The following is a 27,301-nucleotide window of genomic DNA, read 5'->3' on the forward strand; positions in this document are numbered from 1 at the left end:
TTTAATTATTTTTTTTTATTTGAATTTATTTACTAATTAATCAAAAATTTATTCGTGAAACGAAAACGGAAAACGTAATAAAAATAGAATTAAGGAGAAGCAAAGTATTGATTTTTTTATTTTTTTTGCTATAGTGGGGCCCCAAGGGCAATATATACTGATGCGATAAGGAATAAGGATTAAGGAGAAGCAAAGTATTGATTTGATTTCCTTTATCATGTTAGTTAACTAATGTTGCTCCTATAGTTTAGATAAAGATGTGTTTTGATATAGTTAATTTTTCAGTCACGATAAACAGGAATTTTATAGGCTAAATTGTAGAAAGAAAAAGAATTTAGGCTGACTCAGTGTTACCTTAATTTTTTATTGTGGCATACTGAGGGTCTATTTTTTCTTCTTAAAAAAATTAAGAGTATGAGAGTTATATGATTTAAAGGTATACTGAGGGGTTCTGGTTCTGATACACTTTCTGCTTACTAATGATTGTTTTATATTTTGGAAGGTAGATGAAAAAAGTATATTGTTCTTAAATTCATCCTGAATGTATATGGCCAAGCTTCCGAACAAAATATCAATTAGCAAATATGGAAGATTTTTTTTAGCTCTAACATTCCCTCAAATGTCAGAAATCTCAGCACTTCAAAACGGGGGGTTTGGCAATGGAAAGTATTTAGGTCTTTCATTTATGGTGGGAATAAACAAAAAAGTAGTCTTCAATTTCATTAAAGATAGACTTTGGAAAAGGATTAAGCATCTTTCAAAGGTCAGTAAGGAAGTACCCATAAAATTTTGTGCACAGGATATCCCAACCTATTGTATGAGTGTCTACTTCCTCCCAACTTTTTTGGAGGATGAACTTCAAAACATGATGAAGTTCTTCTGATGGAAAAAAGGAACTTTTTACATGATATAAATTGGATGAGTTGGAAGCAACTACGGAATTTGCATGTTCAACCCAAATTCAAACATCTACCTGATTCGAAAATGAGTTATTTGTCAATGTACTTGTTCCATCTGTGAAAACGAATTGGAGAATTACTGGTCTTATTCAGGAGTTTGGAATGTGATCCAGCAGCTTTGAAATATGCAGCAAGTTCACCTTTATCCTTTGGAGAATCTGGCGGCGCCCTAACAAGAAAATATGGGAGAATGAGGAAATACCAGTTCCGGTTGCAGTCTCCTTCGCTAACCAGCAACATTTCGATTGCAACTCTTTGGGATGGGCTTCATGCATTTTCGTGGCTCAAGGAACAAAATTTTCACAATATAGATTTTGAATTAGATTGCAAACTTTAATATGATAATAAGGATTAAGGAGAAACATAATATAAATGATGTGTTAATTATTCATAAAAGAAAAAATTAAAAATATTTTTTTTATAAAATTTAAAAATAGAATATATATGGAGGAGAAACATAATATAAATGATGTGTTATGTTATTGTTCGTTTGCTTCCAAATTTACTTTTTTATTTTATTTTATGAACTTATGCCCTTAACATATAAGTGCGTTGAGCAGAAATGCTCCATCTTTGACCACAAAGTGGTTGGTCAACATCCAAAGCAAATTAAACTTCAAAACCTAATAGCACCTTAAAGAAAAAAATTTAGAAATTCAAACTATTTGAAGCTGTTGGGCCCATTAATGATGAATTGGTGCCCTTCTAGTCTGGCCTAAAAGATTGTGGGGACATAGGTTTTTGATCGTTACCAATTTGGAGTGCTCTAAAATTCAAACTAATTTTGTCTCTTTACCCTCTATCTTAGCAGAATGTGTCTTAATGGGGGCCGTAAATCCGTATCTGGTCTCACATGGGGCATATGTTCCCCCTCCATTAAAAGACCCTTTTGGACTTACGCTCAAATGCCCCCAATGTAATTTTTCCTGTAAGTCAATCCCACTGTCCTTTTATGCTCTGCCTGTGGATGCCCACATTTTTAAGTGTGTGTTTAAATTTTCGTTTAAATTTTTTAAAAACATGTCTAAGAGTGAAATGGTCTTTGATTACTCTTCAAATATATGTTTAAGAGAACATTTTTGCTTAAAAATTCAATTTAGTAGAAATAAGACTTATGATATTTTTGCAACCTTGATATGTTAACTCAAACTTAAATTTATAAATTTTAATCCAAACATATACTAAATAAATAATTTTAATTTATAACTCAATATTTTTTTACTTTTAAAAACATCTTCTCATTTAAGACTAACGAAGACTCAATCCCTCCGCTTACTTAACCATGCAAAAGTTAATTTGGATGGATTTGAGTTTTAGAAATAGTTATAATGCATTTTTTTATGATGGATTTGAGGTATGTTTTGGGTCGTCGTAACCCAATTTAATATTCTACATTTTTTTTACAACAGTTATGTATTGATAATAAACTATTATTTAATAATTAATATTTTATATAATATGATATTATATTAAAATATATAAATATAAAATATACCTTAATTAAAATTTCATACTTATTTTACTTTATAATTTAACTATACATAATACATGTATGTATAGACAAATTATGTTAAAATGTTGAGTTGATTCGATCTCATCTCATATATTTTTAGTCTTGATTGGGATTAGCCTCCAATAATCCAATCAAATTTTTGAATAAGATAAAAAAAATGAAAAGCTCATTTCTTGCTAACCTCTAATCTTATGTCTATTTTTCTCTTAGAAGTTTTTTTCTTTTACTGGAATTCTCTTAGAAGTTAAATAGGCAGCATCATGTTAAAATTTGTATTTTGCACATAATTATGTGGAAATTTAGCATGTACTATTATTAAATGTATTTATATTTTAAGAAACTAAATATATATATATATATATATATATATATATATATATTTATTTATTTATTATAAAGTACTACCCAAGAGAACAATGGAATGTGATGGTTCAAATTAATATTTTCTTTTAAGGTGTACTATTTAAATTGAAAGTGAAATAGAGAAGAAACATAAAAAGGATAAAAGTAAAAGACAGACAAAACAGAAAGGGAAGAAATATGAGGAGAAAATATAAAAATAAAATAGAGAGGACAAATACGAGGAAAACAAATAAAAAATAGAAATTAAAAAAATAATAAAAAGGTATGCTATTTGGATGAATAGAAATAAGAAAGAAAGAAGTAGAAAAAAATTCTCTGCTTATTTAAGATGAGTGAAAGAGTAAGTAAAAAAAAATCATATAAATATTTCTATATTAATTGAAAATAAAATTTAACTAAAATATTATACTTTTTAGTATATTTTTTCCTTAACATTAAATTATTTATTACTTTTATGTTATAACATTGTTATTTTTTTATAACTTAAACCGAACTTTCAAAATTCAAGTTTTGTAAATTTTATGGCCGTTGTAGGAGATGAATTTGATAAGCAATATCCTTAAAAAGATGAAGTTGATGTATAACATTATGGAAAAAATTTATCATTTTCGAGAGAATTATGTAACCATGGTGTTAGGTTACAAATTTCATAACGCACATCTAACTAATGAGTAACTCGTGATATTTCTCATCTTCTACTGCTCCAACAAGCAATTTAACGATTCAAAAGAGAGGGAAAAATAAACCATAAGTTAGAATCTCAAGTCTCAACGCGTTAGTCCCTATGCCATGTCACACACACCCCCGCAAAGTACAAAACACCACGTCTCGCTCTGGAGTCTGGACTATCTTAATCGAAGCCAACTTTAAAAAAAAGAAATGAAAAAAGGAAGAACTTAAAATATGCAAATCCAAATGCCGAAATCATAGAGACCATCTGCAAGATTTAACAGTTGTATAAATGGGTGTGGAGCCTACTGCGATTCCACCATACCCAAGTCAGATTCATGGCATTCTTCTTCACCCCATTTCTGAACTCTTTGCAGGCACAATAAAAACGCTACCGTAGCCAAACATTCACAAGTCAAAACCTCTTAGCTATAGTTTCTGCACCCACCAACACTTGTTGATAAAGCTTGCCGCTTTTCCCTTCACTTTCTTCTCTTTCTCAAATGGGTGTCTAAGTCTGACACCATACTTTGTTTCTCACTTCATTTCACTCATTGCCAAGGACTCAGCTACCTGTTTTATTTTATTTTTTTGGCATCTGTAGTAATGATGCGTTTCTTAATTTTTGTAAGTGGTTTGCTTGAGTTCCTTCTTCTTGTCACTGTTACAGTGCTTGGAAATTTAAATGCTTGGATCGTTTTTTGACCTTTGCAGAGAAAAGAGATTGGTTGGTTGGAAGCAAAACAGTGAATGCACATGTACGGCATGGTGTTTCAGTTTCTCAGCCCAGTAGTAAGTATTCAGATCTGAACCACATAACTGTAGTTTTGTTTTGTCAACTAATTATTTTGGTAGTTGTGGATAGTGTTTTGTTATGTTTTATTTGTTTTTTTCCTAATTCCCTTGCTTTTAAATTTGGTTGGTGAATTACTTAACCACGGATTATGAGTTTTCAAGTGAGTGGAGCTTGTCCATTTCCGATTATGGAGGCTATTGTATTGTATATGTAACAACAGTAATGAATGTCCCAAATTGATGCTACGTTTTCTCCGTGTCTGTTCGGTGTCAAAATCTTTTTTTGTAAAGTAAATATTCTTTTTAGGTTGACCATCTTGCTTCCTACCACTGGTAATTACTTTTTATGATTTGACGAATTTATCTTTTTGTTTTATTTTTTGGAAAATTTGAGATCTATAGAAGTGTGACTTAGATGATGGTGGCACCGTTAACTTTTTTTCTTAAAAGACTCAGACTTTGTCTGGCTTTTCCCACCTTCTTTTACTTTGTTCTTTCTTTTATATTTGTATTAGTACTAATTTGTAGTACCTTAAACATACAGTTTAGAACATTCTGTTTTGCTTATTTCTGCATTATTGGAACATCGAATGATTGTAAATTTGGAATGTACATCTTCTGACTGATGAACTAATTGCCTCAACTTCACAGTACATCTTCCAATAAATTGTGTGTGCATGGGACATGGTATCTTCCATAATTGGGTAACATTCACATACCATCTGCAACTGCAATGATGGATATTCAAGAAGAGAGCTCCACCACACTTGGACCCTTGACAGCAAAGAGTTCAAGGAACATGTCATCCTCGTCTTCAGCCTTTTTTTCAGCCAATCAGTCACCCTTCTTCTCTCCAAGATCATCATCATGTCAGTTATCAGAGTCTTTGCGACCCGATGCTCCCAGTGACAGAATTCATTCAGATGCTGCTGCCCCCAGCACCATTTCAGGGATTCCAGAACCAAAGTCTATTGTGAATGTTGGATGCTCCTTCTCTGAGGTGGCTGCATCTCCAGCTGGCTGTAATGCAGGTGATTTGCAGAACCTTGATCGCATATCTTCCTCAGTCGGCATCTCTAGTAGCACTGTGTCTGGTTATTGCCATCCTTATGATGATGGTTATTCTGGGCTGAAAGAGAAGAGAAGCAAGAGAGGCAGAAACAAAAGAACATCATCAACACCAGGTTCTAGATCACTTTCTTCTTATAGACTAAAGAGTTGTGATGTCTTTATAGGACTACATGGTCGTAAACCTCCTCTAATAAGATTTGCCAATTGGTTGCGTGTCGAGTTAGAAATTCAAGGCATAAGTTGTTTTATATCAGATAGGGCTGGATGTAGAAACTCTTGCAAGCTTGGCATTGCAGAGAAAGCTATGGATGTTGCTTCTTTTGGGATAGTAATTATAACAAGGAAGTCTTTCAAGAACCCATACACAATTGAGGAGCTGCAGTTTTTCTCTGGCAAGAAGAACTTGGTCCCTATATACTTTGATTTGAGTCCAGCCGATTGTCTTGTGAGGGATATATTTGAGAAGAGGGGTGAGCTGTGGGAAAAACATGGAGGGGAGCTTTGGCTTTTGTATGGAGGGTTGGAGCAGGAGTGGAAAGATGCTGTTCATGGCCTCTCACGTGTTGAAGAATGGAAGTTGGAAGCTCATGATGGAAACTGGAGAGATTGCATACTGAGGGCTGTAACATTATTAGCAATGAAGTTAGGCAGAAGAGGTGCGGCTGAGCATTTGACAAAATGGAGGGAGAAAGTGAAAGAAGAAGAGCTGCCTTTCACTCGTAATGAGAACTTCATTGGTAGGAAGAAAGAGCTTTCTCAACTGGAGTTTATGCTTTTTGGTGATGTTACTGGAGATTCAAGGCAAGACTATATCGATCTTAAGGCCAGACCGAAACGAAGGCATTTGACTATTGGTCGGGGAAAGAGTAGTGTGCTAGATGAGAGACATATGGGAAATGGAACTAGGGAGGAAAAAACATCAGTTCTATGGAAGGAGTCAGAAAAAGAAATTGAAATGCAAAGTATTGAGTTTTCTCACGGGCACCACCGATCAAGGATCAAGTGTGGTGGAAAGTATACTAGGAGGAAAAGAGGAATGAAGATTGTGTATGGGAAAGGGATTGCCTGCATATCAGGAGATTCAGGAATTGGTAAAACAGAACTTATTCTTGAGTTTGCTTACAGATTTCACCAGAGATACAAGATGGTTTTATGGATAGGAGGGGAGAGTAGGCATATAAGGCAAAACTATCTAAAACTCAGGTCCATTTTAGAAGTTGATTTGAGTGTTGAGAATAGTTTGGAAAAAACTAGGATAAAAGGGTTTGAAGAACAAGAAGAAGCAGCCGTTTCTGGAATTCGCAACGAGCTAATGAGAAACATTCCGTATCTTGTGATCATTGATAACTTGGAAAGCGAAAAGGATTGGTGGGATCACAAACTTGTGATGGATCTCCTCCCTCGTTTTGGTGGAGAGACCCATATAATTATATCAACATGCCTTCCTCGTGTCATGAACTTGGAACCTCTAAAAGTTTCATACTTATCTGGAGTTGAAGCAATGTCTCTAATGCTAGGAAGTGGCAAGGACTATCCAGTTGCAGAGGTTGATGCTCTGAGAACTATTGAGGAGAAGCTTGGGAGGTTAACTTTGGGCCTTGCCATTGTTAGTGGAATTTTGTCTGAGATACCTATAACCCCAAGCAGGCTCTTAGATACCATAAACAGAATACCCTTGAAGGACATGTCATGGAGTGGTAAAGAAGCTCACTCATTCAGGCAGAACACTTTCCTGCTGCAACTCTTTGATGTTTGTTTCTCAATATTTGATCATTCAGACAGCCCGAGGAGCTTGGCAACCAGAATGGTACTGGTAAGTGGATGGTTTGCACCTTGTGCAATTCCAGTTTCCTTATTGGCACTTGCTGCTCAGAAGATACCAGAAAAGCAAAAGGGGACTTGTTTCTGGAGAAAATTACTGCAATCCTTAACATGTGGGTTCACATCCTCACACACCAAAAAATCAGAATTAGAAGCATCTTCCCTACTGCTAAGATTCAACATTGCAAGGAGTAGTACTAAGCAAGGACATATCTATTTCAATGACATCATCAAACAATATGCTCGGAAAAGAGAAGTTACCGGATCTGCACAAGCAATGGTTCAAGCTGTTATCAGTCAAGGGTCAATATCTGAAAACATAGAGCATTTATGGGCTGCATGTTTTCTGCTATTTGCATTTGGTCATAATCCTCCGGCTGTTGAACTCGAGGTTTCTGAGTTCTTATATCTTGTTAAAAAAGTGGTTCTGCCTCTTGCAATTCACACTTTCATCACGTACTCTAGATGCACTGCTGCTATAGAGCTTCTGCACCTTTGCACCAATGCCTTGGAAGCTGCAGACCAAGCATTTGTTACCCCAGTTGACAAGTGGTTTGACAAATCCCTTTGCTGGAGGTCCATCCAGACTAATGCTCAGTTGAATCCTTGCCTTTGGCAAGAGTTGGCTTTGTGTAGAGCTACTGTGCTCGAGACTAGGGGCAAACTAATGCTAAGAGGTGCACAATTTGACATAGGGGATGATCTAATCAGGAAGGCCGTTTATATCAGGACTTCAATTTGTGGTGAAGATCATCCCGATACCATATCTGCTCGTGAAACATTAAGCAAACTCACCAGACTAATTGCAAATGTCCAAATTCGTGCTTCTACATAGATTTTATTTTGCATCTTGTAAGGAAACTCTAGAATCATACAGGAAAATTTTAGAATAAAACTAGTTCTGTATACTGTTTCATGGAACTTTCAACAGCATATTTTAAAAGTCTAATACGAGATACCATTTGATTTAGAAAGTACTCCTTCACTTGGTTATCTTCACATGTTTATTTAGTGTGCCTCTTCATATATAAATATTGTCAATTGGTTAATTACCCTTTTGTAGATACTTTTTGACAACTACTTTGTATTTCCCTCTGTTGCACTAATGGCACACCAAAGTAGTCGTGGAGGTCTGAGCCTTTGAGGAGTTATCAATACGAACTATCTGGTAGTTCAAGGAGTTATCAATAGGACGCCACCATTTCCTGTATGTAGTTTTGTTAAATTTCTCTCAATACTTTTTCTTCTCTTATACCCTTTAACTAATTGTTTTATTTCTATGAAAAATATTACCCTGACAATTCATATACATTATACTGAAACACGTTCTGTTACTCAAGGAACACATCATATACAAGACTTTATTTACATGAGGTGTTGCTGTAAACCTAATAAAAAGAAGGGTATCATATACAATCTCAAGGATGTTAGTATGATTTTTAAGATAATTTTATAAAAGTTAATAAACTTATCAGTGATTTGTGATTAAATGATAATATAAAATTATTTTACACTATTAATACATCATCAATAAACTCAAACAAAAAAGACAAAAACAGGAGCTGAGTGTAGTTTGCCCCCACGCAGGATCGAACTACGGACCTTCAGTTTACAAGACTGACGCTCTACCACTGAGCTATAGGGGCTACATGTTATAGTTCATTTGTATTTAATATTTTACTTCTTATAGAGATTCATGCATTTGGAACTTTCCAAATACGAAAAATCACTAATTTACTTTTTTCTATTTTAATACGGATTATTTTTAATTATATATTTCATGAAAGTGATATCACCACAGGACCAAACATGCACCCGAAGAAATAATTAAAATTTTTAAGCAGACTCTGACGTCTCCCTTCTATATATAGATAGATACATATTTCAAATCAAATGAAAATTTCTCCATTTTAAAAATTCACCTCAATTTTTTAAAAAATTCATAAACAAACCTTCTTTAAAATTTTCTATTTCAAAAATATTTCTCATTAGGAAGCTTTTTGTAAGTTTCTTAAAATAAGAAAAAAAGTTCTGAAGTATTAAAGGTGAAAGTAACCGACTAGTGGCCATTAACTTCTAAATGCAGGTTTTCTATTTGCTTTATATCTAGCGTATGTGATTCCCCCCCAATACAATGTTCCGATAATTTCATTGTCCATATTTCATTAACATCATAGAGTTTCTGCCATGCTAGACATAGATTAGAAAAGGAAAACAAAAAAAGACAGAGATCAGAAAGAAAGAAAAAAAAATGGATCGGACCATCGGATTTAACTAGAAAAATCAATGAATTGGCCGGGTATTTAATTCATTTCACCTAAATAATAATCTGATCTTACAAGTGGCGAGAACTTGAAAAAATAGTAAAATTATGTCAAAACTAATGGAAAATCGGTGAAAATTTGATAATACAAAATCAAATTGAACTGATTTTTTTAACCAAATAAAGATCAAATGTCAAATTATAAAGGTTTGTATGTGATTTTTATCTATGATTTATTATTATTAAGCCTTTAATTGATGAATATTTATCTTAGAGTTGACCATTTTGTGTTAATTTAAATCTATACGTTAAATTATAGATTTCGTCATGGGTTTAATGCCCATAATAAAGACGCTTGAAGAACCTGTAAATCCCATACCGGCAAGAGGTGGGAGTTTGGAAGATTTGATTGATTAAAGATTTATTCTCAGAACACATCGCTGATTCGATTCTGAGTATTCCCTGATCTGGAAGCACACCACAAATGGCAACTACTCTGTAAAATCTGGTTATATTTGACGAAGTGGTTTAGCTTTTCTTTTTCATGAAACCTACTGGTTCGACGGAGTCCCTCTCAACAAGTGGGCATTCATATTTCAAATGATGTAATAGGATTCCAATGTCATTGAATAAAACCAGTTTTTTCCACTGTCACAAAAACCCATACCGTGCACAATATGGTAGATATTTTGTTAAGACCCCTACCATGTATAATAGGGTGTAAAGAACAAATTTGTTTGTTTATTCTTAACAAGTAAAAATATTTTATTGTGATTTTGAAATAAAAAATGAGATAAAAAATAACACCCAATTTAAACAAATCCGACGGGAATAAACACATCTGGTCAAATTTTTCACTCACTAATTATAACTTGGATTTGATTTTTAAATTCTTCTTCAATTAGTAGATAATGCGTAAATTTTACCATAAATACTCGTTAAGATTGATGATGTTTCCTAACTTTTATTTTTATCAATAAATGTTAATTATTATTGAAAGAATTCAAATCCACCACCTTTCCTCCCATTTCTTCTTCCTTTACCATTGGATTAACCTTCTATGTCCTGATCTTTCCTAACCTTATGCCTTCTCCTGGTCTAAACTTTTGTTATCAAGAAAAATATATTCTAAATTTTAATCTCCTCTATTGTTCAAAAATTTCAAATAAACTCCCTTTTTTTGAATTTTTGGTCCAGCAAACCTATTAGTATTTTTTAAGACACGTAAATGATAAACCCCTTAAAATTTATATCCAATCTGTCTACGAAGGAATGTTTTCCTTCCCCTCTATTTTCCAATCTTAGCACACCCTAAAAATTAAGAAACAAAGATTGAGTTCTCATAGAAACAAGAAAGGGGAAAAGGGTCAATTTCATCCTGGTGAGAGGGCACGCACAAGTTTACTAGAAGCAATAAATGCATTCATATGCCAAACCAGCTTGAACCTTCAGAAATTGAATTTTCTAGTCACATAAGCATCTAAATCATAAACCAATTTACACAACCACCATGTAATAGATAGAAAGGTGTGAATTTTTCCTTCAACCTTAAGAACTTGTCTCACTTCAAATTCCTGGACTCAATATCAAATTAAATGATATCATGTACAAGCAAGACTGCAAATAAGGCAGGCATTGTATGTAAAAATCTAAGGATCAGGTTGGCCAACAATGGCATCATCACTAGAGGCATAATCATCTTCACTCGGCTCATCATCACTGGAACTTTCCTCCTGTACAGCTCCAACATCTTCAGGCTTGGCATATTTTTCACAATATTCTGTTCATTGGCCAAAAATATTTAATATACACAAAAGCAGGTGCATAAAATATAACAACAGATTGAGATATGGTAGACATTGTTTCTCCTGTCAGTCTTTAAACTAATGACTCGATGCTGGGTCCTAGAATTAAATATACTGTAACATGTAGGTTTCTGTGACCAAGATTTACAATCAAGAAATATTCATCTATATGTGTAAGCACTAATTTTCTTCAATGATCAAACCATGCAAAGGAGAATGATATTAGAAGTGGCATACCAATGGCACGTACCAAATTAGAAGCTACAAATTTGAATGGAAGACAGAATAAAAGCATGGCCAATGAAATTGAGTTGTTGGTATCTTTTATTTATTTTTTAGATACTTGATGATGTTGGTTGTCGATATCTTGCAAGCATGGTTTCTGAAGCTCAAGATATCTTCCAATTAGTTAATTGTAAATCTCCTAGATTGTTGTCGGATAATTTGGTTCAACTTATTTTAAACTAGGTGCAAGTTTGGTTCAACATTTTTTTAAAAGAAATAATCACTTATTTTTGTTAGCTTTCTAAGATTTTTTTTTTTTAAAAGCAATTATTTTCTGCTATACCAAACATGGGCTGGAACTCTTTCTGATGAGGATCTAAGATTCAACTGAAGTACAAGCAACAAGGAAGTTGTATGACAGTAAATTGGAAATTACTTGCTTTGATCATAAACTCAACCTGGAAATTGTTGAGTTAACATGTTAAATACTTTATATTATCCCAGTTACCAACAAAATATTCAACATAAACACAAGGTACATGTTACCATTTGAGTATTGAAAGTCAGAAACCCAGAGTACACTGATTATTATTAGAGTGGGATTGATTGATGCCTAAGGGAATAGGATGCAAACATGTCATACAATTTATTATTTATCAAAAACAAAAAATGAAGCAAGAAAAATACACCGCATCTTTGGTAAAATAGTTTAATTAAGCATTTATTCAATAAATTCTTATTAAATGAGAGCTTATTCATAACTGTAACGTTTATTGGAATAAGGTAAAATAAACTTATAAGAAGGTAACTTCAGTCTAGATAACCTCTTCCAAATGCCCAGCATATTACATGTAAAAATGCTACGGCTTCTACATTATCAGTTAATTGCAAACTGAAAAATGAATTTGTGATGGTAGCTATAATTTATATGCCTTTACAGAAGTCATGAAATTGAGAAGTCCAACTTCCCTAGATGCAAAGCCAAAAAGAAACAATAATGCCAAAGCTCCCAACCTGAAAGCTTCAACTAGCAGATTAAACTTGGATAAGTGTGTGGCTGCGGGAATGCTCATTGGCAAGTGAGGACATAAATCATTCTAAATCTATTGGGAAGCATTGGCATTTGGCAAATGGAAATTGTTGTGCAAAAGGATTTGTGTTTGATATCAAGTTTGTGCAAAATGATATAGAACACAAATCCTTTTGCATAAACTTGAACGATTGAACCTTCAAAGCTTTTTATTAACCATTTAATGATATCTCACTCCAATTGAAATTCGATGAAAAATGACTGTAGTTATAGTCAAGTAGTCAACAATAATGAAGAAAGCTTCTTACTATTAGCATGGATTGCCAGAGCATGTAAGAAGCATTCTAGTTTTATACTGAAGAAACTTAACAAGGATTACTACCTTTGACTCTTTGTTCATATGTAGCATGATCTCGAATCATCAAGGCAGCAGCATCACCATTTAATGGATCTGATGCATTGGGGTACAGAAGAAGTTGAGGAAGAAACACCTCAAACACATTAACAAGGTCTGAAAGGAAATCAGAAAACTGAATTAACAAATTTTAAGTAGTGGCAGTAACAAAGCAAGGTTGAATCAAATGGATATGGCAAGTATGCATGTAATAAAATTCTTTAAATATTGCTGCTTACCAAACATTGGACTCCAAGTCTGGCTAATAACATCTAAGCAAACAGAACCAGACCTAAACATAAGAGAAAACCATATTTATGAGCTAGTGAGTTTTGCTATGTGTGTGTGCAACAGCCAATAGACTTCCCATGGAGCATATTTGTGCTGCTTAAATATGATATAAACAATTATTCAATGAAGCTATGGCTGCATTGAAACAACTTACATCTCATCCACATTAGGATGGAAAATTTTGTTGACAAAGCCAATAGATGGAGACTTATAAGGATAGGCATCAGGTAGATCCACCCTTACTTTCCACACACCACCTTGATAAGGACCTGCACACGATTAACATACAAGTGAAAAAAATAAAACATGAGACAAAGGAAACAACACCTTTGAAGTTAAGCAGAGAGACATAGATCCTAAATGCAATTCATCCGCATTGAAGAAAATGACCACCAAACAATTAAACAACAACATTAAAAGTTGCACCAAATAGAACAACACTATCTCAACCAAGAACTGAACAAAAAATAATAATTGGAAATAAAATGACACAAAGGGTTGCAAAAATTTACTGTCTTTGGGTCCGTGGAATTCCACAAAGAACTCTTGCATGCCATCGTTGACCGTCTCCACCTTGTAATCACTCATCATCCTGATGACCTGATCCATGTCAATCCAACGCACCCCAAATGGAAAAAGACAACAATTTATGCAAAAGAACACTTTCTGAAATCGAAAATACAAAAAAAAAATTCGGAAAAGATCACAGACAGCTTCATCAAGTCCATGTCTCGGCGTTTGCTTGGGGAAGACATTGTTTCTCTCTGTCTTTGTCTTTTGTTCTTTGTGTGTGCCGTGTGCTGCTGCCTCACACACAAACTCCGTGAGAATAATATATACAAACGCTTATTTGGCAGTCCACAAACCCAAACAGGCAAAGATCCAAACCTCAGTGTCAAAGGAAAAAGCAGTAAGTTTTTTAAACCTAGAAGAGAAAATGGAAGAAAATAAAATAGAAAAAACAAATGAAATATTTTTTGATTGGAGAGGAAGTAAAAGAAAAAAAATTGACTCAAACAAAAGTTAATTTTTTTTTAATTTAAATTTTATTTTTTTTATATTTTATTTTTCTTCCTTCTCTCCAACCAAACAAATCATATCCAAAGAATAATGATTTTCTGCCATAATAATAGATTTATCATAGATCATGGAGTGGTTTTTGATGCATTTATTCACTCTTTGTGTATATGTGAATTTGGATCTATTTCAACTCAAACCCAAAAACTAACTCATGAGATTTGGATTTTTACCAATATTGACTTAGGTTGAATTCACACCATCCTTAGAATGGTTGTTAGACCCCAAAAATAATCTCTACTATCTGATTGTTGCACATTGCTAACATTGCCATTAACAAGAATGTGAGATGTATCTGTTACTTGTGTCTTATCATTCATTAGCGCTAATTTCAACCAATTTACAAGCTATGCCACTAATATTGAAAGTGTCCACTCTCCTCTAACTAGTTAGTAATTTTTTATCTTCACTCTATTGCCAGATTTGTCCATCAAGGACAGAAAATTTGAGAAAGCATCCCAAAAGTAAGCCAGCTCTTCACCTTCATTGATCATCACAACAGACTGCACCTTCTCATACCCAAAATCTCGGCCAATAGCACCCAAGCATATATTGCAGAAGGAATGTGCACGATAACGCACACCTCTGGAGTCCAACATAGCCAATGAAGAAATCTGTCAACATGTTTGGACCAAGAAAATGGTGTCGGGTAATGGTGGAACTACCTAATGCTTGTTGTTGTGATGCATTTATTCAAGCTAAGGAAATATATCTTAATAAGATCATACATAAAAAAACAACTGCAAAAGATGTATTTAATAGTTTGTTCTTAACTGTGGCAATTATAAAATTGTAAATAAATTTACATAAATTTAAGGTTGATAGTCATGCCAATCTTTAACTTTTCTTTCTTTTTCTTTTCCAACATTCTTTATGGTTATGCACAAAATCAAGACTTTGTCTAAAGATTCTTATGGATGAGAATGAAGGAGTAAGGAAGGTTCATTGAGTGGTTTGGGATATTGTGTGAAAAAAGCGTGTAAATGTAGTAGCTGGGAAGTAAGAACATGAAGATGTTTAATACAACTCTGCTGAGAAAGTAACCAAAGTAACCATGGAAAAAGTTTTAAGGTGGTTACAATAGGAGTGAGAGAGGGGAGTGTGGGTAGAATTTCTAAGGTGATTGGAATATTACATTGTGCTACTTAATAATAGAGTGTTACCACATTATGTGATGGGATTGCTAGGTGGTAAGGCATTTGGCAGGTGATATGATTTGATGTGGTGCGGGCTTTGTGGGAAGTGGTACGGGGTTGAGAACACGGATATGCATGTAAAAGTGAGGAAGAAGGGGGTCTGCATACTTTGTAGGTATCACTGGATAGATACGAGGTGGATGGATGGTAATGAGGAGAAATTATGACCAAGGTGCTGAGAGACAAACTATGATATTCAAAGACGAAGGCTCAATACTCCAACATGTGAGAGACGACATTGTTTTTGGGGATTTTATGTTCATCAGAGACAAAAATTGTGTGGAGTAGGAAGGCACCATGTATGATACAAATATCATGAGACTTTGTAGGTTGTATGTTTCGGTAGTTGGTGGAAGCTTATAAATCTTTGTGATTTTGAAGCAACAGTTTTAATGCAATAGCAACTTGGCAAGGCACGATTTGCAATGCTGCATGATTGACAGGGATTGTGAATTTGTGATAGGATGCACGCCTAAATATTTTAGGAATATTAATTTTTTAGTGAATTTATTGAGTTTTTTTTGTTTTGTTTTTACATTATTTTTTATGGTTTTTATAATATCATGTCATTTTTAAGAAATTAATACATAATTTTATTTCAATAGTAAGAAATTTTAAAAAACTCACATATATATATTCTTTAATTTCACTTAATTATGGTTTAAATAAAATTAATAAATTCATTTTTTGAATTATTATATTTAATAATACTAAAATTATGAAAATTTACTATGTTGATTTTATTTATAATAAGTTAAAAATAAAATAAAAATTCACAATGCATAATAGTATATAATTAAACACAAGTTATGTCATCAAAATTGAATGAATTTTTTTATAAAATTAAATACAATTTTTTTCAATCTTTCTTCTAGAGCCTTCACACAAAAAAAAAAAAGAACATTCCCCTCAACACACCAACAATCCCTCTCTCAGTGGTGATTCATGCGTTGATTGATCTGATAGATGGATTCCGAAAGAGGTTTCTTAGACTTAAGCACTCATGAAAAAATCTCGTTGAAGATGACTTACTACATGTAAATTTTAATTGATGAATTAAAAAAAGCATTTTTATTTAATTGTCGTTTGTAAAATTGAAGATCACATTAATTACTCTTCTAATAATTATACCTTTATTTATTTTCTTATCTTTAATTAATTTACAATAAATTTATCATAAAATAGAAAGAGGAAGGGAAGAAATTGAAAACTACACAACTATTTTATTAGAATAAAAAAAATGTATTGCATATCTTGATTTCTGTAAAACAAAACAATGTTAAACGAAAAATAAAAAAGAAGTGAGGTATAATGATTTTGTTCCGAAAACGGTTAAACATAGGAATGCAAAACATGATTTTGTCTAATCATGACTTAGAATCCTTGAAAAGGGATAGAGATGTAGTGGGGACTAGTTGTATTCCTTAAAAAAAGAGACAACAAAATAAAGAAATAAGACACATGAGAATATGAGTTACTATAGACTTGAAAAATAATGAGAAGATGTGTCCGAATGAAATATCAACAAGGAGAAGAAAAATGATTGAATAGAAGAACTCTTCTAAGTTGTGCATGCATACTAAATTGCAAGTTGAGACCCACAGCAAAGGTAGGGTAATTGACATCCACTCGAATGTCTGTCATCATGTGTGGGTCCGAAAAGCATTGGTGTTTATTATTCAGGGGCCAAACTTTGCGTCATGATTCAATGCAACTCCACAAAAAAGAGAGAAACTAGATGATCTGATATGATTTCATGTTGCCAGTGGTTGAAGCACATAAACATATATAGTATACCAAATCCAAAAGAAATCAAAATGTAGGTGGGGGCGTTAGTTGAATTAATTATCAAACCCGTGACATTTGTTTGTACCCGAGTTTTTGTTAAAATGGTAAAATGTCATATAAAATTTCTGTTACGGTAGTATTTACTTAATAGTTAATTCTGAATTAACTGTTGATTATTATAAATCTCAAACGGATGAGGAGAGTACATTATCAACATCAATTTTTGGTATCTTAAATATTTGGCATTTAGAGTTGGATTTAACCTTTCGTGCATGTTGGTATTTGTGGTGAATAGTTTATATGGCATCTGATTTTTACCTTTTTCTCCAGTAAGCATCTAAAATTAGCCGAGTCTCATCTTCCAACATGTTATTAAGAAGTTATAAGATGCCAAATCTTTATGAACATTTAGTGATACTACAAAATAAAAAGCACAATCAAATGATCAATAGCCAAGAAATAAAAACCATAAACCCATGCTCCCTGGTGTTTTTCTTCCTAATGAAAAAATAGGAAACAATACACTTAATTCTCTCCTCCTTTTTATGGATTCTAAGTGATGAGATTAGACAAAAATAAATTTACATCCACCTATACTTCAAAGAAAAAGTTTTTCGATTTGAAAGTCAAAACATGTCACGAATAAAATTTATAAATTTAATTTACAAAATAATGACTAGAAACATAAAATTGAAAGCATTAGCTCAGACTAAACAACTAGTTTTACAGCACGAATAGTGCAGCCTCCAAGAAGCATCATGTTAAACTGCTATTTCAACCAACAGATACAACCATCTCCAACAAAATTAATAGCAGCCTCGGCAAGTTCTTCATTATGGCTATAGACAAGACTCGAGTACATGTCCATATTTGCTTCCAAGTTCCAACACTAACCTCATATCATACAAAAGTTTTCTGGTACTAGTAATGCATTCACCACTGATCATGGAGGAAGGGAGTTTTATACAAGTTTGCCTCAGGAAAATATTTTCTCAAGCTCAAAGTGGCTCAGATCCAATTATCAAATTTGCACTCTAATTTTGTGTATTTGAGATCAGTACACTGCTTGTTCAGAGAACACTCCAGGAAATCATCACCAAGACTCTTGACAGCGTCCATCCCAAAACCATCGCTGAAAGATCCAAATTCTACTTCATCATCATCACTATCAACGCTCTCTGGAGTCACCCGATTCTGATAGGTTCTTAGTTGAATAAGAAATACATTGAAGTAATAGTTCACCAAGTTTCTTCTTGTCTTCTTTGGAAAGTATTTGGATGGATTGTTCCAAAAATATTTATTTTTGGAGGAAATATTTGATTTCATGATATCCTTAAATCTCTGTTCTTCTTCAGTTGTCCATTGAAGTGAAACTTCCTCACCAATACGATCAAATCCCAAACGGTAAAATTCAGAACCCAATTCAAGCTTCAATTTCATCCTATTTTCAGCAATATGCAATCTAACACATTCAACAGAACCATGAAATTCACAGCTACACATCTCTTGTCTTCCTCTCCCAACATCTGTTGCTGTAGCAGGTTCAGTGTCATTTTTCAAAGACCATACATGTGTGCCCAACCATTTAGAGTCACTCTCAGAAAATACACCAGTCCATTCTGGGACTTCTGCTTGAAAACGAGGACCTACAGAAACTTGCTTTTCGAGAGACTCATCCCCAGATGGCTTAGCTATTGTTATTGTGGTTGATACATCTGGTGTTTCAGTTGTTTTCTCCAGAGGACATTTTTCTGCCTCCATAATGTGTGAGCCTGTCAATCTATTTCCGTTGGGGGAACATGGATTGCAGCACGAGCACGACCGAGATTTAACAAAGGACGGCAACCTTTCACTGCATCTCAATTTTCTTGTAGCATGGCAACCAAGAGCAACATGATCCTCATACATGGCAGGGTGCATCTTCTGTTTCTGCAAAACATACAATTCCAGAAAATTGGCAGACTTTTTCAACATAACACTAAAATAAATTTCTCATTAAGATCTTGTCTTCTAGCAGAAGCATTTATTATTATTTCAATACCAAAGCAATATCAATTACAGTGATTCCTTGAAGAATTTATGATCAAAGTTACGAGAAATTATAAGAATTAGATACATTTTGAACTTGTTCATTTCAAAACTTATCAATCACTTCTCCTGTATCCATAAAAGTGGCAATTAACAAAAGCTTAGAATGGCATACAAAGATGGAATTACAATAACAAACAAGCTTTGTGTCACTAGGAGACGTCAGTTACATGGATCAAACACCATTATGTTCGTGGGAGCAGATCCTCTCCCGTGGGTAAAAAACATGAGGAAATAATGTTGAAAGATCTCATCCATCCATTTGTTTTTAAAACAAATGGCCAGGTGAGATTTTCAACATTATTTCCTCATGTTTTTTACTCATGGGAGAGGATCTGCTCCCTATGTTCGTGTTTATAGACAAACAGATGGTGTGGTGTCCTATGGCAGACAAAATAAAAATAATATATATGTAGATATGTGTGTGCCGATCTCACCTAGAGTAGGATAAGGCTTCGATGTTGTGTCAACTATAAAGGGATAAAACTTAGAGTCACATTATCAAAAAAGGTGATTGACCAATAGATTAACACAAGAGACTAAGATTGCAAAGAATCAATTTGTATGCTAGGAAGGTCTACTATAGAAGTTATTTATCTTCTATGAGGTTTGATGGAAAGATACAGAAGAAAATAGAGAAACATACATATGATTTTTATTGACTTGAAAAAAGTATATGATCAGGTGTCAAGAGAAGTATTGTGGAAGGTTTTTGGAAAGAAAGGTGTTCACGTAACTTATATCTGAGCTATTCAAGGCATACATATGATAGGGTAACTACTAGTGGGAGGACTCTCGAAGCCGAGATTAAGGACTTTCTGATAAGGATGGATTCACATCATGACTCAATCTTGAGTCCTTACTTGTTTAACCTAGTACTGGATGTGCTTGCTAGGGACACAAAAGATTATCTAAATGCATGCTTTTTGCAAATGATAGTTTTGATTAAGGAATCACGGAAAGAGGTTAACTCCAAACATGAGCTTTGGAGACAGATGTTGGAATCTTTGCTTAATAGGAGTAAGTTAGAGTATATGCATCACAATTTTAGCAAGAAACACGAGGAAAACAACTTGGAGGTAAAAATTAAAGATGTCATAACACTAAGTTTAGGTATCTAGAACCAATATTATAAAATGATTGAAAAATTAATGAAAGATGTCTCATATAGGATACAAGCTGGATGGTTAAAATGGAGAAAGGCATTGGAAGTTATTTTAACTGCAAAGTACCTACGAAGCTCAAAAGAAATTTTATTGTACTACTATACAACCAGCTATACTATATGGTAGTGAGTGTAAAACTTTAAGGGAACAACAAAAGAAAAAAAATGGAAGTAGCTGAAATGAGTATATTAAGATGAACTAGATAAACTTGCTCCATTAAAAAAAACAGATGAACAGATGGACATTTGACCACAAACCACATAAAAAGGGACAAGATATGGAATGATTGTATATGAGATATTGGTATAACATGCATAATGCCTGACAATATGTTTCTAACCAGTTAACTAAACCGTTGACTCTTAACTATTAATTTAACCAAACCATCGAAGTATCAATAGCTAACAACCTGTCTACGAGTTATTAAACATTTTAACTAAATAACCCATCAACAGACTAAAATCAGCATTATAGAAATAAAACAAATTTGAAGGCTGAAAGCCTGACACCTAACATCCATTAACCCAAAGTGGGTACCAGTAGACAGACATAGCAATTAAGTAGTGACACAGCAAGTTTGAATATTTATCACATTAATAACAATAGTCATGTTCAAAGCAAGAGGTTCACAAAAGTAAAATAGTCAGACAAAAAAGCAAACAAAATTTAAACAAGAAATTCAAAAGGCAATCTATATCAAAGGTAAATCATCAATTTAGACTTCTTTCTTCATTAAATTTTGTAATTTATTAAGAAAATAGCCCTTTTACAGTAATGTAAATTCTGTGTAAAAAATTGCCTAGGGCAGTTGGCAAAAAATAATTCACGCCATTCCTCCATGGCGGCCATGCACCGCCATTCAACATTGGTGTATGTAAATCGTGAAGTTAAATGGATTAACAAATAATATAGGTTTCCCAATTTATACCTGATTAAGTAAACAGATCAGAAGCAGTTCAATTTAGGACTACAAGGTTAGGTTCAAGTCGGATCCAACCCATTTATTATTTGTATTTGCCAAGTATGCCCTCTTTTTTTACTTCAAACTGCATATGGAAAACCTAGAGCTTGTAATATGGATTTGATTGAAAATTGTGTTTATGGGTAATGTGTGAAATTGACATCCACACCCTCAACTCTCAAGTTCTTATTATACAAGGTTCACACCATTGTAAGGTTTGGATAGTGGTTAGTGTATGCACCCATATGAGCAAAAAGGCCTATACCATGACTCGAACTCATGATCGCTGAGTCGCAAGGCAGCAAGCTTACCATTATGCTAAAGCTTACTCTCTTTGGAGCAAACTCAAGAATGCATTTAAAGTTCTTGAAGAAAACTTCATAACGCAAAATCTTTTTTCTTACTAGTTGATAAAAACAGAAAAAAAGTTAAATCTCTTCTTAATGTTTGACTACAAGATTTCTCTCATTATGAAATGCCAAGATTAGAACTATAAATGTGGGAGCAGCCATTTTTGCAGGCTAGGCCAATCCCATTCAATATAAGTATAAGTGTATAACCATAAAAGCCTTTTTGACTTTTAGCAGTTTACAACATGGTTGTCAAACTAATGTGCCAACTCATTTACAATCATAAGCATGCAAATCTGTTTAAATAAATACTAGAATTGTATTTTGGTAGGCTTGATCAAACTCATGTAGGATCAGATAAAATCGCTTAGACTTGCGAGTAAAAGAGCGATTGTGCGAATCTATAATCAACTCCATTTCAGACCAAAATGACATGCTTTCTTGAGCGTTTTGAGGCGCAACTAAAAATATTAGGGTTGGGTTCAAACATCTTTCACAATTGTGTATCTACTTGGTGCTCGCGTTAGGGTTCATTTCAGCCCATCCGAACAACCTCGCCTCCATTAGATTCGTAGGCTGTGATGGCTTTGGAAGGGATCCTGGGCTTCAAACAACACCATTCTCTCCTCTGTTTGAAGCATTCCAAGCTTCGTTCCTCCAGGCTTATTGTTAGTCCATTCTCCTCCCTTCATTAGTACATTTTTTAATTGCGATCTGCAATTTGTGATTATTGTGAGCTTCGTTCTTCCTAGCTTGTGCTATCGTGATTAGTGATTTGGGTATTTACATGTAAATGTTACAAGATTTGGTTCTCTGTTTAATATTTTTACATGAACCCAAACTTTGTGACTGATTTAATATGTTATATGGGTTGGGTTGGATCTTATATGACATCAGCCTCTGATATTCTCTGTTATAACTTATAATCTATTAGTCTGTGTTGAATTACAGTGGTTTGCTACTTTTCTTTATTGTAGAATTCAGATGATGAATTATTATTGTGATAGAAGTATGGTTTTAAGAAACGATTTACAACTGCAAGTGTGGGTGCAATGTCAAGGTTTTTTGACTCGCCACACCCTCAATTGTGGCCACATCAACCACATTTTTCCATAATTTTCAGCAATGTCAAGGATCCCGATAAACCGCAACCACGACCAACAAAACCTTGGTTAGAAGTATTATGTTCAAGCATATATATATCATTTATAGGTTTTCTAAAATTATTTTTATAACTAGGTAAACAGAGGTTCCACAAGTTTATGTAAACTCAAATTTGACAACCTTGGTTTGCAAGCTAAGATTTTGGATAGTATGTATAGTCAATATACAGACTAATGGATTGAGATCATATATTTATTACCTAGGCAGAATTAAGCAACACCATAATGCCTAACAAATAAAATAAAATGATAACTACCCATTCAAGCAAAGCATGTTGATTTGCTTCAAGATAAGAAAAAAGCAAAAGTCCTATGAATAAGATAATTTTGGGCATTGAAGTTATACCTGCAAAGAAGACAATTCACTGCTTGGTTCTTCATGCTGTCTCGGTGACAGAACCTCTCTTGCCCTCAGAAATTGACCAAAAAAGTCCTGGCCTTTATATTCCTTCCACTTTGATGGTTTAGGTATTGGTTGAGTTAAAGGATCAAGAGCATGCTTTGCAACATGCTTCATCCAGTTTAGCATGCCAGACAATGCATCCCGCTTGCGTTTGTGTGGGTTAAATTCTTTCTTGGCACCTTCTGCACCCAAGGTAGCAGGATTGTCCTTAACACCATTAGTTGATTTTTCATCATTATCACCTTCAATGCGTTGAACATCCTCGGATTTATTATTTTGATCTTTGGTGTCCAACAGATTATTACCATTCTTGTGGTTAACCAAATCAGTGTTTTTCTTTTTATTAATTGATTTTGACTTGACAAGTTTGTGATCATCTTTGTCCTTTAGATTTGGACATAACAGGGCTCTAAACTCTTTCTCAATATCGAATGGCAACCACTTTAAACCCCAATCACACCCATGGTTCCCGCTTTTTAAATTCTTCTCTTCAAAAGTTTTCTTGAGCCACCTATCGAAATCATTCAGATACTTGTCATAGACTAATTTTACAGACCAGCAAACCACAAGGTTCAAGCCCAATTCCTTGGTCACAGAACCCCACAATCTTTTCTTCGACACTCGGGCGTACCCACCTCTTTCCTTTACCAGGAAGAACAGTTTGTACAAATCCAGCCATTGACCGTCGACTAAAACTGGCAAAGGCCGAACACCACCTTTGGAACAACTATCCTTCAGGTAAGCAGGAAACAGTTGGTAGAACAAGTACTTCTGTTTAAGTTTGCCATTGTCAGCACCATTATCAACATGGTGCTTTCCAAGGCCACAGCCATTTCCAGGAAATGCACCAACAGTTTCAAGTTCAACTCCTCCAATGCAATCTAAGGAAGACCCATTTGAGAATGTTGACCATTCTTCCATGAACTTCGATGCTTGATTTGTCTCGGTTAAAAATCAAGCGTATGGAAAAATACACACAAAAATCCTAGGTTGTCATCTTGTAAAAGCTGATCACACAACCATAGACTAAAATTAACTGAGAGAAAGGCTTGCCAAGATAGAACAATTACACATACTGATGATAGATTGATCTGGATGCACAAAATGGGAAAGGATGTAAAAGGGTGTGTGTGACCATTTCCCGGTTCTGTTGGCGGATTTAGCTCACGATCACGCTTTTGGCTAGAAATCGCGGCATTACAGAATCACATGAAATCGTGGAGTGACAAGATCGAGGTTGGAACCTGGAAACAGAGATTATGCAGCATTGATCAGTGACGGAAACTGAAATTAGTTCTGAATGTTGCAAACGGAAATGGAGACGGTAGAAGAAGGAAGCACAGAGCTGGTTGGAGAAGCGGATGAGGGAGGAATACAACGCGTGACCAAAGGGGCAAATTAAGGGAATAAAAAGCCCACTCTCTTCTATCTGGGCTATATTTTCTTAGTTTCCTCCTCTTTCAGCTACTTGGAGAAACACAAACTTCATTTAAAACAAAAATCTAAGATATAATATACCTAGGGTTAGTAGATTTTATGGGCGGGCCTAAATAGTCCAGCTCATTAAAAGTACAGTGGGTTTGATTCAATTTGAAAATAAATTGATATTTATATATTTCTTTTGAGTCTCGTAAGATGATTATGAAATATAAATTATAAGTTTTTTTTTTTTACTTTTGCAAGAGGATTTAAAGTTGATATTATTGGTTAAGTTATAATAAGTTTATGTAAATTTATTCACGTATTTTTTTTTTTTTTACTCTTTGCATGTCTTCTCATATTTTTTATAACTCTTTTTTACGAAAATACTTGTCGCCGATATTAGTTTTCTTAACATAAAATAAAACTATATGAATGTATTCATCTTGCACTCTGCTTCATCAGTCACACACACGTTCCTCTAGTGGCATCTTTAAGAATATTTAAGTTATATTATTTTATGTTATATATAAGTATGTTGAGTTATTTTGATTTGTCTAATATTATCGTCTCATATTTTATTTATCAATTTATTCAAAACAAATAAAAAAAAGCAAACGTCAAAATCAACTAATGTAAATACATTTATATGAATATTTTATTTAACAAGTTATACAACTCATAGAAGTTATTAAAATATTTAATAAAAAATACATAATAAATAAATACATTACCAAAACTAGTTTCTGCACGAATACAAAAAAAATTCTATATGAATACATAAACTAGTTTTGTTTGGTTTTACATTATTAAAAAATCTTCATAAAAAAATAAAAATAAAAATGTCAAAAGTGCAAACATTCCAAAAAAATTACTAACCTTAGGTATATTACATTAGGATTGTCTTAGATTTTTGTTTTGAATCAACTTTGTCCGAGAAGCTCATAGAGGAGGAAGGTAAGAGAAATATACCCTAGTAGAATAACGGGTTTTTATTCCTCATTTGTTTGATTTTTTCTGGCTCTGTGCTTTTTCTATTATGTTCATACCTTTTTGTAACATATATTCTAGCTTGAGTTTGTGCCACTGGTAAATGCTCCATATTCTCAAGTTCCAAGTTCCAACATCGATCTTATCTTCCCCCTTGCCTTCCATATGATTCTATGATGCCTCAATAGTTAGCCATATATCATACGGTAAAACTGCCAACAAAATCGGCAAATGGTCAAACCTTTTTGTGTGCATCTAGAACAATCTATCATCAATATAAGTAATTGTTCTCTCTTGACAAGTTAATTATGCATTTTTAGATTTTTCATTTTTTGATATTGGGATTTTCATCTAGTGTTTCATTTTTTTTAGATATTGCACTTTTCAAATCTGCACTTCTTAGATCTTTTTATCTTCATATGTGCACCTGATTATGCATTTTTCATATTTGCTCTATTAGATCTTGCATTTTTTTTATTTTCATTTTGGGTGTTTAACTAGTTTGGAGGTTCATGTTTCTGTTTGTTATTATTGAATCAATTGGATTTAGGGTGTCACTAGTGTTATGGGTTTGAATACTTTGTTGTGTGTTCTTGAGTCATTTGACCTAATTTTTAAGATTCATTTGATTTGTTAAAAAGTATAGTATTGGACAACCCAGGCATAATTGTACCACATTGATTTTTAAAAAATTACAAGTATGCTAAAATCAAGTAAAGATGAACAAGATAAAAAAAATGAATTCTTTTTGTTGTTTGATTAAGCACATGATAACTACCAACAAGTAGTTGGTTCCAAGTGGAATTAAATTTAGTTCTCTTAAGTCAAGTTTTAAGATTGATTCTTATGGATGAAAAAAATATGATTAAAAAGGAAGATTCATTGTCGATCAAAATTTCTAACGAAAACTAGTTATCAATAAAATCAAAAAATACTTTGCATCAATAATATGTTTACCTACTATCATCACTATCAATATTACTATGATCGTCGACATCATTGCCGCCACAATACCATCATTATAGTCACTATTATCACTATTGACGTTGTCATAATTACAACTATCATCATTGTTATCATCATTATAATTACTGGTATCTTTATTTTTGTTGTTGTCAATGTTATCACCATTATCATTATACCGTTATAGTTATCAACATTGTTACCATTATTATTATCACCGTTATCGTCATCATCATCACTGTCATATTTGGTTACTAATATGAATTGTATTAAGGTAGTTCTTATTAAAAAAAGATACTATAATTAACTTCACATTTTTTTGAATTGTCCAATGTCTACCAATCAAAAAGTTATCTAGTAACTTAATGGGGCATTTGATGTACAAAATATTTTTTGATATCCGAAAATTATGTTTTCTGGAATAATGTTTCCTAGAAATGCTATAAATATATTTGACATGTCTAAGATATTCCTGAGAATGGAAGACATTAACATTAAATATTAAAAAATCCCATTTCATGAGAATGCTATATTTTTT

The 27,301-nt window shown here is 33.4% G+C and overlaps 3 protein-coding genes and 1 non-coding gene across 6 annotated transcripts; 1 reads left to right on the forward strand and 3 right to left on the reverse strand.

Annotated features, from left to right (window-relative positions):
• The first annotated feature begins 3,643 nt into the window (after positions 1 to 3,643).
• Positions 3,644 to 8,340, forward strand: LOC100815488 (uncharacterized). Of its 2 annotated transcripts, XM_006584663.4 has the most exons (3): positions 3,644 to 4,131; positions 4,219 to 4,296; positions 4,951 to 8,340. In XM_006584663.4, exon 3 carries the CDS (start codon positions 5,033 to 5,035, stop codon positions 8,024 to 8,026), a length of 2,994 nt encoding a protein of 997 aa, XP_006584726.1. In that variant the 5' UTR covers positions 3,644 to 4,131; positions 4,219 to 4,296; positions 4,951 to 5,032; the 3' UTR covers positions 8,027 to 8,340. The 2 variants fall into 2 exon arrangements, with proteins under 2 accessions (XP_006584726.1, XP_003532417.2); XM_003532369.5 differs by having other exon boundaries at positions 3,644 to 4,296.
• A 425-nt stretch (positions 8,341 to 8,765) lies between these two features.
• TRNAT-UGU (transfer RNA threonine (anticodon UGU)) lies at positions 8,766 to 8,837 on the reverse strand. The gene has a single exon. It is a non-coding gene; the product is annotated as a tRNA-Thr (tRNA).
• Positions 8,838 to 10,854: 2,017 nt separating this feature from the next.
• Positions 10,855 to 14,038, reverse strand: LOC100527756 (uncharacterized). Of its 2 annotated transcripts, none has more exons than XM_006584476.4 (6): positions 13,911 to 14,038; positions 13,712 to 13,799; positions 13,354 to 13,468; positions 13,148 to 13,200; positions 12,897 to 13,025; positions 10,855 to 11,234 (listed from the first exon to the last, which is right to left on the reverse strand). In XM_006584476.4, the coding sequence occupies exons 2-6, from the start codon at positions 13,788 to 13,790 to the stop codon at positions 11,104 to 11,106; spliced, it is 507 nt and encodes a 168-aa protein (XP_006584539.1). In that variant the 5' UTR covers positions 13,791 to 13,799; positions 13,911 to 14,038; the 3' UTR covers positions 10,855 to 11,103. The 2 variants fall into 2 exon arrangements, with proteins under 2 accessions (XP_006584539.1, NP_001236928.1); NM_001249999.2 differs by having other exon boundaries at positions 10,916 to 11,234; positions 13,712 to 13,791; positions 13,911 to 14,011.
• Positions 14,039 to 17,854: 3,816 nt separating this feature from the next.
• On the reverse strand, positions 17,855 to 24,895 carry LOC100816021 (AT-rich interactive domain-containing protein 2). The gene is made up of 2 exons (XM_003532370.5): positions 23,335 to 24,895; positions 17,855 to 19,189 (listed from the first exon to the last, which is right to left on the reverse strand). Exons 1-2 carry the CDS (start codon positions 24,310 to 24,312, stop codon positions 18,269 to 18,271), a joined length of 1,899 nt encoding a protein of 632 aa, XP_003532418.1. The 5' UTR covers positions 24,313 to 24,895; the 3' UTR covers positions 17,855 to 18,268.
• Positions 24,896 to 27,301: the final 2,406 nt, after the last annotated feature.

This window comes from Glycine max, chromosome 8, assembly GCF_000004515.6.
Source record: "Glycine max cultivar Williams 82 chromosome 8, Glycine_max_v4.0, whole genome shotgun sequence".
Taxonomy (NCBI): domain Eukaryota; kingdom Viridiplantae; phylum Streptophyta; class Magnoliopsida; order Fabales; family Fabaceae; genus Glycine; species Glycine max.